The sequence below is a fragment of the Pestalotiopsis fici genome (genome assembly GCF_000516985.1).
Source record: "Pestalotiopsis fici W106-1 unplaced genomic scaffold PFICI_Scf_10, whole genome shotgun sequence".
Taxonomy (NCBI): Eukaryota; Fungi; Ascomycota; class Sordariomycetes; order Amphisphaeriales; family Sporocadaceae; genus Pestalotiopsis; species Pestalotiopsis fici.
Window position 1 is genome coordinate 401012 of NW_006917100.1, and position 12467 is coordinate 413478.

General features: G+C 48.0%; 4 protein-coding genes across 4 annotated transcripts; 2 read left to right on the forward strand and 2 right to left on the reverse strand.

Annotated features, from left to right (window-relative positions):
• Window positions 1-652: 652 nt before the first annotated feature.
• Window positions 653-2098, reverse strand: PFICI_12368 (uncharacterized protein; the record flags this gene model as incomplete). Its single annotated transcript, XM_007840949.1, has 1 exon — window positions 653-2098. One exon carries the CDS (start codon window positions 2096-2098, stop codon window positions 653-655), a length of 1446 nt encoding a protein of 481 aa, XP_007839140.1.
• A 1385-nt stretch (window positions 2099-3483) lies between these two features.
• Window positions 3484-6159, reverse strand: PFICI_12369 (uncharacterized protein; the record flags this gene model as incomplete). Its single annotated transcript, XM_007840950.1, has 1 exon — window positions 3484-6159. One exon carries the CDS (start codon window positions 6157-6159, stop codon window positions 3484-3486), a length of 2676 nt encoding a protein of 891 aa, XP_007839141.1.
• Window positions 6160-7786: 1627 nt separating this feature from the next.
• On the forward strand, window positions 7787-9450 carry PFICI_12370 (uncharacterized protein; the record flags this gene model as incomplete). Its single annotated transcript, XM_007840951.1, has 4 exons — window positions 7787-8001; window positions 8063-8513; window positions 8571-8855; window positions 8911-9450. 4 exons carry the CDS (start codon window positions 7787-7789, stop codon window positions 9448-9450), a joined length of 1491 nt encoding a protein of 496 aa, XP_007839142.1.
• A 1972-nt stretch (window positions 9451-11422) lies between these two features.
• PFICI_12371 (uncharacterized protein) lies at window positions 11423-12376 on the forward strand (the record flags this gene model as incomplete). Its single annotated transcript, XM_007840952.1, has 2 exons — window positions 11423-12002; window positions 12069-12376. 2 exons carry the CDS (start codon window positions 11423-11425, stop codon window positions 12374-12376), a joined length of 888 nt encoding a protein of 295 aa, XP_007839143.1.
• Window positions 12377-12467: the final 91 nt, after the last annotated feature.

Consider the following 12467-nt stretch of genomic DNA (forward strand, 5'->3'; position numbering starts at 1 on the left):
GCAGTGCCAGGTACGGATGCCCAGAGGGCAAACTATTGAAAATCTAAGATTTGGATAAAACCACCCTATTTACAGCAGCAAAAATCCACCCCTTTGGCCCTTCCCTTTTCTGGGGGGCGGGGGGTTTAAAAAAGAAAAAGAAAAAAAGGAAAAATAGGGGAAAAAAAAGAAGAAAGAAAAAAAAGAGAGATTTTTTATTTTATTTTTTATTTTTAATATTATAATTTATTATAATTTTCTTATTATAACCACGGAGCGGTAAGCGTATATGGCAAAAATCGCGTTTTTTCAACAGTTTGCTCTCTGGTGCTCCGTAGCCAAGGGCCCGCCCGTCACGATGCTACACGCTTATTTGCTACCGGTTTGAGCCCACTGGCTTGAGCCCTTTAAATATTATACCTCCATTTGAAGATCTCAATTCCCGATCGAATCATAAATACCCCATGATTTATTATAATCAGTTTTTCGCGCCATAACTTTGGTAAGCAACCATAATTCTGAGGGGCGGAGTCTCGCTCGAGGTCTTCTGAAGTAAGTCCTACGATCGCATGTGATCGCCAGTATTATAGTGTCTTCTTCGACGGCCCTGCTCGTGACCTTCGTCATGCATTATACCGAGCACCTCAAGATTCATCACCAATCATATAGCCAATTACGCCGATACGCGCCCTATCTGTATAAGCCAACTCTCCAACTCGGCGGCGAATGCTTCACCCATCGAATCGTCCAAGACACCATCTTGCCAGGTGATTCCAACGCACAATGGGCCTCCCAACACGGACATGGCGGATGTCATAAGGGGCGCCGATGTGACTTCGGCACTCATAGAGAACTGCGCCCGAGTGATTGTCCATTTTTCGCTCTGTGGTTCGGACGCTGTCGCATCGGTCTGCAGCCCCCCGTCAATGGCTCCAATATTGGAGATGAAGTAGGAGTACTCTCGGGGGCGGCGTGCAGCGTCCATGACCTGCTTGCGCCAGTCCGGAACGAACTTCATTATACCGACAATATCGTCCTTGAGATTCATGTCTAGCTTGTGCCGTATCTGCCTATGAGCCTGAGCCGAGATTGACCAGATAGCCTTCAGAAGGTCTGCTGACAAGGTTTCGGTGCTTGGATCAGCCGACAGCTTGACGCGGATCTCAGATACAAGACTTGCTGGCCAGGCATGGCCCATCACGGATACATAGTTTCCCATGGTTCTCTGAGGATGCAACCAGGGGTACCTCTTAGGGCTCGACGGCAGGAAACGCCGCAAGTCTACGGCCGTCTTGGTATGGAAGCCAGGAGCGCTGTTGGTATCCAAACGCGATGCAAGAAAAAGAATCCCCAGTGCATGGAACAGGCCAGTAAGCGTCGTGTTGTTTTGTCTGCAAGCAGCGAGAATGCTTGAGAGTATCTCCTTCCCAATAGAGAAAACACGGATATGCGACTTGTAGGAGGAGGTTTGTATCGGGGCCCAATGGGCTTCAGTGTCGTCTTTAGTGAGTACCGCCGGCCCGTGCTCTTTCAAGACCGTCTTGAAAACATGACGTGGCGTGAGTGGGAGTTTGGCAAGCTTCTCAATTCGCGGCGGAAGATTTGGGTCAGCAGTTGGAAGTTGCAATTTGCTTGCAGATAACAAGCTGCCGTCATTGTTGGCATTTGGGCTGTTGAGATGCTCAAGCAGATGCTCGTGGAACTTTCTTCCGCTCATACCATCACCAAGTGGATGGTTCCAGGTGAACAGTATCTCCAAGAATTGAGGATCCTGCTCATACATGATGGTTACTCTCCACGACGGGCGTTTCTCAAGGTCAGGGTATTCGGAATCCAATTGCGAGGCAACAGTCTCTTGAAACGTCTGCTCAAAGGTCCCAGCATCCAGAATGTGCCAGGCAACATGGTGATCGAGGTCAAGGCTGTCTAATTTGATCCACGATGGCTTCTTGGTAGCCGCACCCTTGATAGCAACTTGCATCACCGGCTGACTTAGGATGGTGCGCGCAATGGCCTGTAGTATCGTCCTTTTGAGCTCGGCATACTCGACCTTGTGAGGTACCGAGTAGCGACAGGATACAGAGGTGCCTCTGTAAAGCCGCTTCAGGTACATTGCCATTTGGTAGGCCTCACTGCGAAATGTTAGAAACTTGAGCACACAAGAGGCGAAATTTTTGTCTCTTTCTCACTTGTTACTAAATCGCTGCAGAGTTTTTGGCTTTTCATGGCTTTCCGATCGGCCGTTGTGTTTGTTTTGTGGCTGGCCATCAGGACCTTCATCTTCAACCGCTGTTGCCATTGGAGCATCGATATTCAGAACAGTGCTTTCAAGTCAAATGCAATCAAGATTTCCTTCCAGAGCACTTGCAAAGGAGGGACGGGACCTGGGTCTCCAAGTATGAAAATAAGAACAAAGTTGCGAGACAAAGGGGCCGAGAGCGTGGAAGGGAAAATATCAAGAAGATGGGCACAGAAGGAAGTAAGCACATCCAGATGAGATTTGACGTTGGTTGGTTCGTACCTAGTCCAAAGGCCAACATGGATTGAATGCCATTGATTTACTGCAGGCAATTGAGGCCAGGCCCATTCTGTGCTGTAATTAGAACGGAACGGTCGCCGCCTCAACTGTACTACTTCTTGGCACTTGGAGACTGGCACCAACTGTAAAAGCTTTTGCCTGGCTCTATTCAACTGGACCCTGGCGCCAGAGCATAACGGCAGCCAGGGGCTCTGATTTAGGCAGCGGAATAATGCACTCCACCTTGGGTACAACCAAACTGTACCTGTATTCAACGTTGAACTCTTAAGAGAATGCGTTTTCTAATATTGGAATTATTCCTAGCCGTTTTTTTTAATATTATGAAATTGGTGAATTTGCATATATATGGCGTAGTTTTATCGGGTAAAGAGATGCAAGTCGCCTTTAAATGTTTCCGAGAAACTTCGATTGCCTCCACAGGGGTCCTCTTCCTCCCTGTGCCTTCGCCCCAAGCGATATTTGCCAGTACTAATTCGTAGGTAACTTTTTATCCTTTTTCTTTTCTTAAATTTCTTTTTAGTTTTTTATTTCGGGTTTTAAATAAAAGAAATTCTTTTTTTTTCCGTTTCTCTCTCTCTTTTTCTCTTTTTCTCTTTTTCGCTAGGGCTCTGACGTAAAGGCAGTAAGGGTATAGCGTCCATTCTCCAGTATGATCCATCCCAGCCAGTAGTTCCAGGTGCCTGGGGTCGCCCATCAAGCACTGGACATGGTTCCTGAACTGACTGGATCGTATAGAAGCTTATGAAAGCATAACAAACTTCTGTCAAGCTGTCCAAGTACCGGTCATAGTCATGAGGCCTATAAGGCTATGAGGCCCAATGCATAGATAAATAGGACCAATCATCATGCCTTCGTAAAAGTACATGCAATGTGACTACGTCTCTCTCGAGACCTTACCACTCTACCTTCCCATCTTCTTGAGTCTCCGGCCGCGAATCCGCTAAACCGTTGTCTGTTCTCATATCTTAGTGAGCACCAGCTTTGAGCAAGCACTCATAGACGCTCCGATTTCGAGTTACATGTGCCGCAATATCTAAGGCCGTCTCCCCGAAGTCACCTCTTGCGTTCAGTTCTGCGCCACTCTTGATCAAAAGTTCAATCAGATCTGGGCTAGCATCTTTTGAAAATACCGCACAGTGCAAAACTGTCCAAGAGCTGCGATATGGATATTCCCGATTGTTGATACGGTTGGGAATGCGAGCCTTGATTTGCGCACCAGCTTCCAAGAGATTCTCGACGACTGGAATATGGCAATTCTCAGCTGCCAGGAAAAGAGCATAGTCTAGCTCATCTCTCACACCATTTTCAATTGCAAACTTCACAACAGAGATATTGCCATAATATGCAGCCCCTACTAAAAGCTCTCCGTTGATACGTGCACCGTGTTCAAGTAGAAACTGGAAACTCTTGTCTTGATCCATGGCTGCAACAAGGGATGTTGGACCTTGGTTGATGTCTGCAACATTGTCAAGAAGTACCTTGATGATGGACAAGTTGCCTAGCTTGGTGGCCAGGTACAGGGGATGTGCATAGCTGTATCTCATTGGCTCCCTGTCGTCGATTCGTTGCCCGTGTTTGATAATCGGGCGCGGGCCATGGACTGAGAGGTCCGCGCCTTTTCTTATGAGGGCTTGTAGAAGAGCTTCCTGAGCGTTGTCAATTGCCCACCATAGGGCTGGATGCCCTTCTGAATCAATGTTGATGAATGTCCAATCCAGAGGCGGCACGACTGCGTAGTTTGACATAGTTGCTGGGGTTGTCTGTGTCATCTGCAAAATACCCTTCTCATCTTGGAACAAGTTCAAGATTCTGAGTGCTTCTGGATGTCTCAGTATAGATATGAGAACTTCATCGCATATGCTGATGTCTTGTTTTCGATAATCCAGGAACAATTGCAGCAGGTCCAAGTTGTACTCAATAGCATCAATTACTGCCGCAACAAGCCTTCCGCTCATTGGCAAGTACTTTGCCGTGGTCTTCTGAAAAAGGTATTCAAGAACCTTTGGTCCCCATGTCCTATTCTGAGTCGTTGCAATTAGAATTTCTTCGGTAACAACCAGTTGCTTTGATGCAAAGAAGGCATCCAAACTCATGAGGTCGCTCGGGGTTTTGGCTGCCCCCAGTGCGATATCTTGGTTTATCTGAACGCTGCCGGCGAGCCTTTGAAATATGATATCAATGAGCTCGTCTCTGGCTTTCTCATTTAACAAAATCGCATCAGAAAGCTCCGCTGTCACGATAGTTTCGCTGGGCCGGAAATGCTTAATGAGACAACTCATGATGGGTCTCCCCTGGGCAGGGTTTCGGGCAGCTGCAATGAAAATGCCCAGCGATGGGCCTATACTCGATGCGTACGGCAGTAATAAGTTGCATACAGCAGGAGCATGCGCCTCATTCATACATGCCGCAATGACGATTTGCTCCGAAATCTGAATCGGTCCTTGGCAAAAGTCCAACAGCAATTTAGTTAGACCTGGGCCATGATGGATGCTAGAAACAGCATAGCTCAACATCAACGGCGTAATTTTGATCGAAGTAGGGTAATGGTGCAATATATCTCGTACACCGTCGATATTATCAGACTTGAGCAGGGCTATCAAGACCCGCAGGTGCATGGACTCCAGATCGTTCAAAAAGGCGCCCATACTTGGGTACAGAGAGTCGGGCAAGGAGCGGCGGTCGCACATACACATGTGCGCTATAGCATCGTTGATCACCTGCTGCACGGGTTGCTCGTAGTCCACGCCGAGGAAGTTTCTGTCGTCGCGGAAACTGCAAAGGCCGCGTAAGGCGTAAATCCTATCACGGTCCAGTGTCGACTCGGAATACCGGAACTTTTGAACAATGGAGAAGAGACTCCGGTCCTCTGACCACCATGAGACGGTCCTCGAACAGGTGGGCATTGCATCTAGGACATTGCAGCAATGTTGATTGGCCTGTATGCCCAAGAGTCGAGGTGCAAGAGTAAAAGGTCGACATGCAACCACGTGCTTGCCGCATTGGACTATTCCCCGCCTGGCGTTTGCAACTTCCTGGATAATCCAGGCGCGACGAAACCATGGTCTCTTCAATAGGTCGTGTAAAGCTTCGCGCATTCTTCCAGGGGCGTTCAAGATGGCAGGATGCGCCTCCAGAGCCTTGACGACTAGTTCCCATGCGCTCTGCTCCACGATAGCCAGCCGATGCCACCCGTAGGACTTGACAGTTCGGTTGAATAGATCAAGAGCAGTCATGAGCAGAGTCACATTCGGGGTCGTCTCTCCAAGCCAAAATATGACGCGTCGCGCCGATGCGTATATCCTCCGCATCTGCTGTACTTGATGACCTTGCTCAATCTTGTTTTGCTGATCGATACAAACAGCGTCGATCCAAATGATGCGATTTTTGGTTGGGTCGGCATGTCGCAGATGCTTCAAAAGTCCAACAAGACTTTCTCTCACCAACAAAGTTTGGCCGTTGATGAGAATGGTGCCTGGACGTTGTTTGGACCCCCAGCAATACGACACCGCTTCATAGTGCAGCTTGCTATAGTTTGTGTTTGTGTGGAATAGTTCGCACTCCACGATGTCGCCTTGGCCGCCGAGGAGTCGGAGGAGTCTGAAGGCATTATCTCCTTCCAACGGAGCGTGGGCGAACTCCATGGTCCCAATTAAATCCGCATGATCAAATCAATATTTTTATCAAATGGCATCCTGAATGTTGAAGCACAACAGATTGGGTTTAAATACCGAGCCAGCTGAAATACCCAACTAGCACAGCCTCCACCAGGCGCGGGGTCCAGTGTCCGTAGTCCAGGCTGTGTGCGACCCTCAATTTGTGGTGAGAGGGTGGACGACTATATGAAATAGGTAGTAGTTCTTCAACTTCCACACCATGATAGAAAGCCAAGAGAAAAAAAAATAACTATTATTTGCATTTGAGAGCCCAAGAAAAGCCAGAAACGGTTGGCTACGTATCTACTTATGTATGTACCGAGTTTGACTTACCCCTAGGTAAACAGATTGAGTACTACATGCCTACGACTACCTAGTTCTGAGTGCTGCGGCACCACGCCAAGGATTTCTTCGATCGAACCCTGAAGGTTTCCACGTTTACGCCATGCGGCTTACAGCACTTGAGGCACTGTCCAGCCTACCTAAATATGATTTCGGGTAGGACACACTACGTGCCACAAGGCATACCCATGTCTGAGCACACAACTCACAACCGCCTAACCTAGTAGTATGCACAAAGACGCGGAGGCGCTGTGGGGGGTCGTTCGCAGGAAGAGAAATAGAAATTTATCAAATACTATATTTTTATCTTTTTTATCTTTAATATTATAGTTTATTATAACTTTCTTATTATAACCACGGAGCGGTAAGCGTATAAGACAAAAATGGCGGGTTTTCAGCAGTTTGCTCTCTGGTGCTCCGTAATATAAATTGGAAAGGGTCGAATTCTGTCGATTGCGCTTAGAAAAGACCTGAATTATGGCTTATGATAGTGGCCATTTTTGACAGCTAAACAGTGAATAAGATCGTATGGTCTGATACGCAATCTTGTCGTCTGATCGTCACCCTCGGCCATGTTGAAAAATATAGTGTGCCAATATTTTCAGAGTTTCGCGCCAGAGCACAACAGTCACTCAGGTGGTGCACTCAACAAGCAGCTTTACGGGATTTTTCCGACAGTATGGTTCGAAGTCTTGGCAGATATTACATAGGACAATACTATTCTGGCGTTTTAATGCCATTGGCTCATTGTTTCCCCGACATCAGCAATCTCGTCGCACGTAGTGATTGGCTACAGATGCAGAGCTGATATGGTTTTTATCATTTCTGTCACGGACCTGCTCCGGAGAACTGAGAGCTACTTTTCACATCTCGCGGGGCAAAACTGACAACTTCCGTGCTCTGCTCTCCGGTACTCTGGGCCAAGCCCGGGGCTAAGAAGCCTGGCGTCGTCGAGTCTACGTTTCCCCAGGAAACAAACCCCCATAACAGTCGCTGACGATCCACTATACCCCAGGTTGCCAAGCTTTTCCCCGCCTCTCCAATGGTCTGGTTGAACCGCTGGACTGGGTGCGCTTGCGTTATGTAGGGTTGATGCATCGGACTTGCGCCGGACTCTATTGTACACTTGCCTTTGATCAAGGAATACCCACATGGACAAGATTTCATAGATAAAAAGGTGGCGCCCAACCGCCTGAATCGAAGATGTAACCACGGACGAGATTCTTGAGGTCTCATGGCCTATGTGAGTGACAGTGACAAGGAGCAGCACATCATGTCAAAAATACACGATGCTACCGGACTCAGTCCGGAGACAAAGACATCCTTCGAGGAAAAGATTGAGCACGTTGAAGAGCAGGATCAGATGCTACAAAGATATGACCTTCTCAAGGATCTAACCGCGGAACAGCGAAAGGCCATCAACAAGAGCTTGGTCCGGAAGCTAGATTGGCGGTTTCTCCCCTGCATCACTATGATGCTCTTGATGAAGTATGTCTTGATACACTTTATACTCTGGATTTCCTGTATCTCCTAACTTGGCTGGCTGTAGCTATTTGGACCGCATCAATGTCTCCAACGCTCGACTCGCCGGTATGCAAGACGATTTGGGGATGAGCGACACGCAATGGTCCTTGGGAATCAGCATGTTCTACGTCGGATACATCATTTCCCAACTTCCTGCCAATATCATTCTCGCCAAGGGCCGACCGCGCATCCTTCTTCCGATATTCATGATCGCCATGTCCGCGGTGACCATCTGCATGATTGCATGCAAGAATAGTACAGGCTTCATCCTCTGCCGCTTCTTTATCGGAGTCATGGAAGGACCTCTCGTTCCTGCAGTGTCTCTGGTGACATCGTCATGGTATACAAAGGAAGAGTCGCCACTTCGCATGAGTATATGGCATGCAGGAAACATTATATCCAACGTCATATCAGGATTATTGGCTGCTGGTATTCTGACACAGATGAAGAATACTGCAGGTCTATCGGCTTGGCAGGTAAGCACGTCCGGATTCAAGTTCGAATAAAAGGCTTTATTAATCTTTTTCACTTAGTGGTTCATTCTCATCGAAGGGATTGCCAGCGTCCTAATAGGTGCCGTGTCGTTCTGGTTCATTCCCAACTGGCCCCACAATACTGGTACATACATGTTCACTCCAGAGGAGTCTCAAATGGCCCAATACCGCCAATTGGTCAATGCTGGTGGTATTACCGAGGATGATGAAGGTGGTGCATGGGAGGGCACCGTCATGGCATGCAAAGACCCCTTCACTTGGCTGTTCACGTCTCTACATTTCTTCGTCATTATCGGACAATCCTTCAAGGACTTCTTCCCTTCGGTATGTTCTCCTTCTTCCAACCTATCAGATGAGGCAGATGCTAATTCAATTCCAGATCTTGGATACCTTTGGCTTTGACGAGACTGGCACCTACCTTTTACAAGCTCCGCCATACGTCTTTGCATACATTGCATGTCTCGCCGTGTCTTGGAGCAGCAGTAGGTTCAAGGACCATGGCTGGCACATAGCTATAGTCATGTTACTATCTCTGGGGGGTACGGTCATCTTGATTGCCACGCTCGACCGGGCTGCGAGATATTTCAGTCTGTTCCTGCTGTGCACCGGTCCCTTTATTGCCCTCAACCTTCATATCTCCTGGGAGACGGCAGTGGTACAGCGACCCCGCACCAAGAGGGCAGCGCTGCTCGCCATTACAAATGCATCAAGCAGTGTCACACACTGGTTCTCGCCTTACTTCTTCCTCACTAATCAGGAGCCCCGATATGAGACGGGTGGAGGTATCATCATTGCTGGCTGTGGACTCTCTGTCTTCAGCTGCCTCGCCTTGAGATGGTGGATCTCCCGTAAGAACAAACAACTTGAAGCAGCCCAACGAGAGACGGGCGAGTTTAACAGTTGGCGTTTTGTAAATTAGCTGATTATCATTGAGTTCCCCGGTCACTGCGATAGAGTCAAAGATGAACACCCCAATAAGTCCTCGCACTGTTTGGGACTGAAAGTAGAATCAACTAGATAGGAAAGAAAAAAAAGGCCATCTACGCAAAACGCCGGGACCATGGTTCAGTACCACTACATGTATTTTGTGTGTCGTTTTAACGTGATCGACTATTGCGCCAAAGCTGGCTACTAGATGTGTTGAAATCTAACGCGTAATTCTCCTCAATAGTAGTACAACTTGAACGAAAACTCCGCTCAGCATCAATGCTGGTCGTGAGCTTCTGATCAAGTGGACTGCCCATTTGACAAGCATGTCGATTCTTCCTGGTCCTCATTCCCTTTCGGCGCCTTTCTGTTCATTTTTGTCCGGAGCATAAAGTACTATGAATGGGAGAAATCTGTCGCCCATTTGCGCAAGGTCCCCATATCCTTGCTCACAATATGATGCAGAAAGCGAAAGCAGTAGTTTCCATACTCTTGATCGCCAGCCCTTGCCCGACACACATGGTGCATTAGGTCTTTGCGAATGGTGACGTCTTGTCAGTGGCTTCTTCGATGGCCGTCACTCAGGTTTCGAGCCATTCACGACTTTTGAGGGAATTCGATAAGCTTGGAGGCTAATTTGATTTATCCGCTTTCCGAGTCTCTCTCTGCAGGTCAATCGCTGCGCCCTAAGACTCAAAGTATTGTCACCACCGGCTGGCACGAAAAATGTACTGTGAACACGATGGCAGTGGCCGGGCCCCTGAACTACCGAGAACCTAAACACAGTACCATTCGGGGGGGCCTTTTGCCGAAGATAGCGGCTTGCTGATGCTAATATGGAATCGTATTTACTGGTCGTGTTTGCCGACCTGCTTACTACAACTTGTGAGGCACTTCCGGACAAGAGAGGCATGGCGCAAACCATGTGGATGGTCCAATCCTAGGGTGAAGAGTCTGGGACAAGCATCAGAACCAATTGCGGTAATTATATGCACATTAGTCAACAGCTCCATGAAGTTGTTCTCAGGGTCCAGAAAGACGGCTGCCTGGGGGTGGGGGAGCAAGACAGGATGCAGCATCAAGCTAACGGCAGCCCGGCTTCGCTAAAAAGCTTGATCTAATGTCATGTCGCACTATGTGACGGGGGATTCCCTGGGAAAGTGCACGAGGTCCCAAGCCCCAGATTGGATACGACAAAGTTTCCTGCGCCCCTGAACATCACAGAGTGCCGATTTTCCGCTTGGCGCCGTTGAATCTTGGTGTTTGGCTAGTAGAAGGCTTCCATTGCGCCCCTCTGGGACCAGCTGAAATGTGCTCGTCTTGTATAGATCGAATGAAGCAGAGAGGCAAGAGTGTCTTTGAGAGTCTTGGCGTTTGTTTTCAAGTCGGAGCTGGTCGAGGTTCTCAACACGATGAGTATTGGGATTCTCCAAATCCGAGGTTGTAGCAATTTTTCCACTTCTAAATTCATCCGGGAGAGACTGAATACTGTACTTACATACATACCATGTGAACGGTTCCCAACTGCCGCTTACCCGGCAGCTAGCTTACCTTGATTGCATGTAGTAGTGCGATGTGCGTTGTTAGGGTACTTCGCCTCGACAGGCTAAGGAGAATCTAATACTGCGGTCTTCGACCAGCGCATCTCTATGTATTAGCCAGGAGTAATCCTTATTACAGTATCGACAGGCGCGAGTGATTTTAGCCAAGGATGGAATACTAATCTATGTATCTATTTAGAGAAGCATCCAATGGCGTGGAAAGTTCCATCCTCTTATTTACTCCCTCTTTTCAAAGCGTCGTGATTTTTGCTATTCTGGTACTTGTTGTTCCTTTATTTATTTTTTCTTTATTCACTCATTTATTTTCCCAAATTTCTGTCTAGATTTCACTTTAATATTGCCGCCTTATTAGCCCTCAAAAGGGTCTCGCCCATCGTCCCTATCTCTATACCCTCATCCAACATGGCCGACATTACGGAAGATTTCCCCACCATTGTGCCTCGCGACGAGGCCAAGATTTCTGGCATGAAACCGGGCGAAATAGCAAGAGATGGCACGGACCTTGCACTCATTCTTACAGTCTCCTTGATTCTCTATTCTCTCTTTGCTGGTCTGTTACAACGCGGCCTACTCCGGAGGCTATACGGCGAGGTCTACCAAGCGTTGGAGGAGACTGTTCCCAAAGGCAACGAACGACAGCGCGTCTCCTTCATCTACCATCATATTGCATCGATATGCTTTGCAATTATCATATGCATCGGAGCATACCCGGTTATCTCCTTCACGTGTGGCTCCGGGACTTTGTCGACGCCAATGGGCAATCCAAATGGAGCCACGATTGGCGACGTGCTGTCAATCCTGCTCCAAGTATATTGCGGCTACTATCTATTCGAGGTCACCTTTCGGTCGAAATACATCAGTCTCATTGCATTGGCGCACCATATCGGGCTCCTGATCATTGCTCAGACTGCCGCGCTCCTGGGATCCCGTGCATCCAAGAGCGCAGAAGCAACAAAAGAGTTTTACCTCTGCATGGTCTGGGGTAAGTATAAACAAGCGCTGTCCAGATTTGGTGTTCTTGTTTGCCATACTAACAGCAGCTTTATAGGCGCATTCGATCTGGTGACGGAACTTCCGCTGCACATAATATTAATCTTTTGGCGCATCAGACGGGATGAGAGCCGGCTCTGCTACAGGATAGCCTGTGCATGTGCCGTTTGGGTAACGGTCATGGCGTTGAGTGAAACAATCGTGACGGCCTGGCTCTTGAGTCAGTCGTGGGCGGGATGGCAACTGCATTGGCGGATTATCACGCCCACTCTGTTTACTCTCTGGGTTTGTACGCAGCTTTATGGTGCTATAATTTTTTTGAGAATGGCACGACAGCAGCGTAAGATTTGTCGCAGCGGATTATAAGGCAATTTCGAATTTATGATAGACAAAAGCAATTGTAATATATCGGTTATTCTATCCACTTTGTATATAAAAACTTATCTTTCTTTTCTTT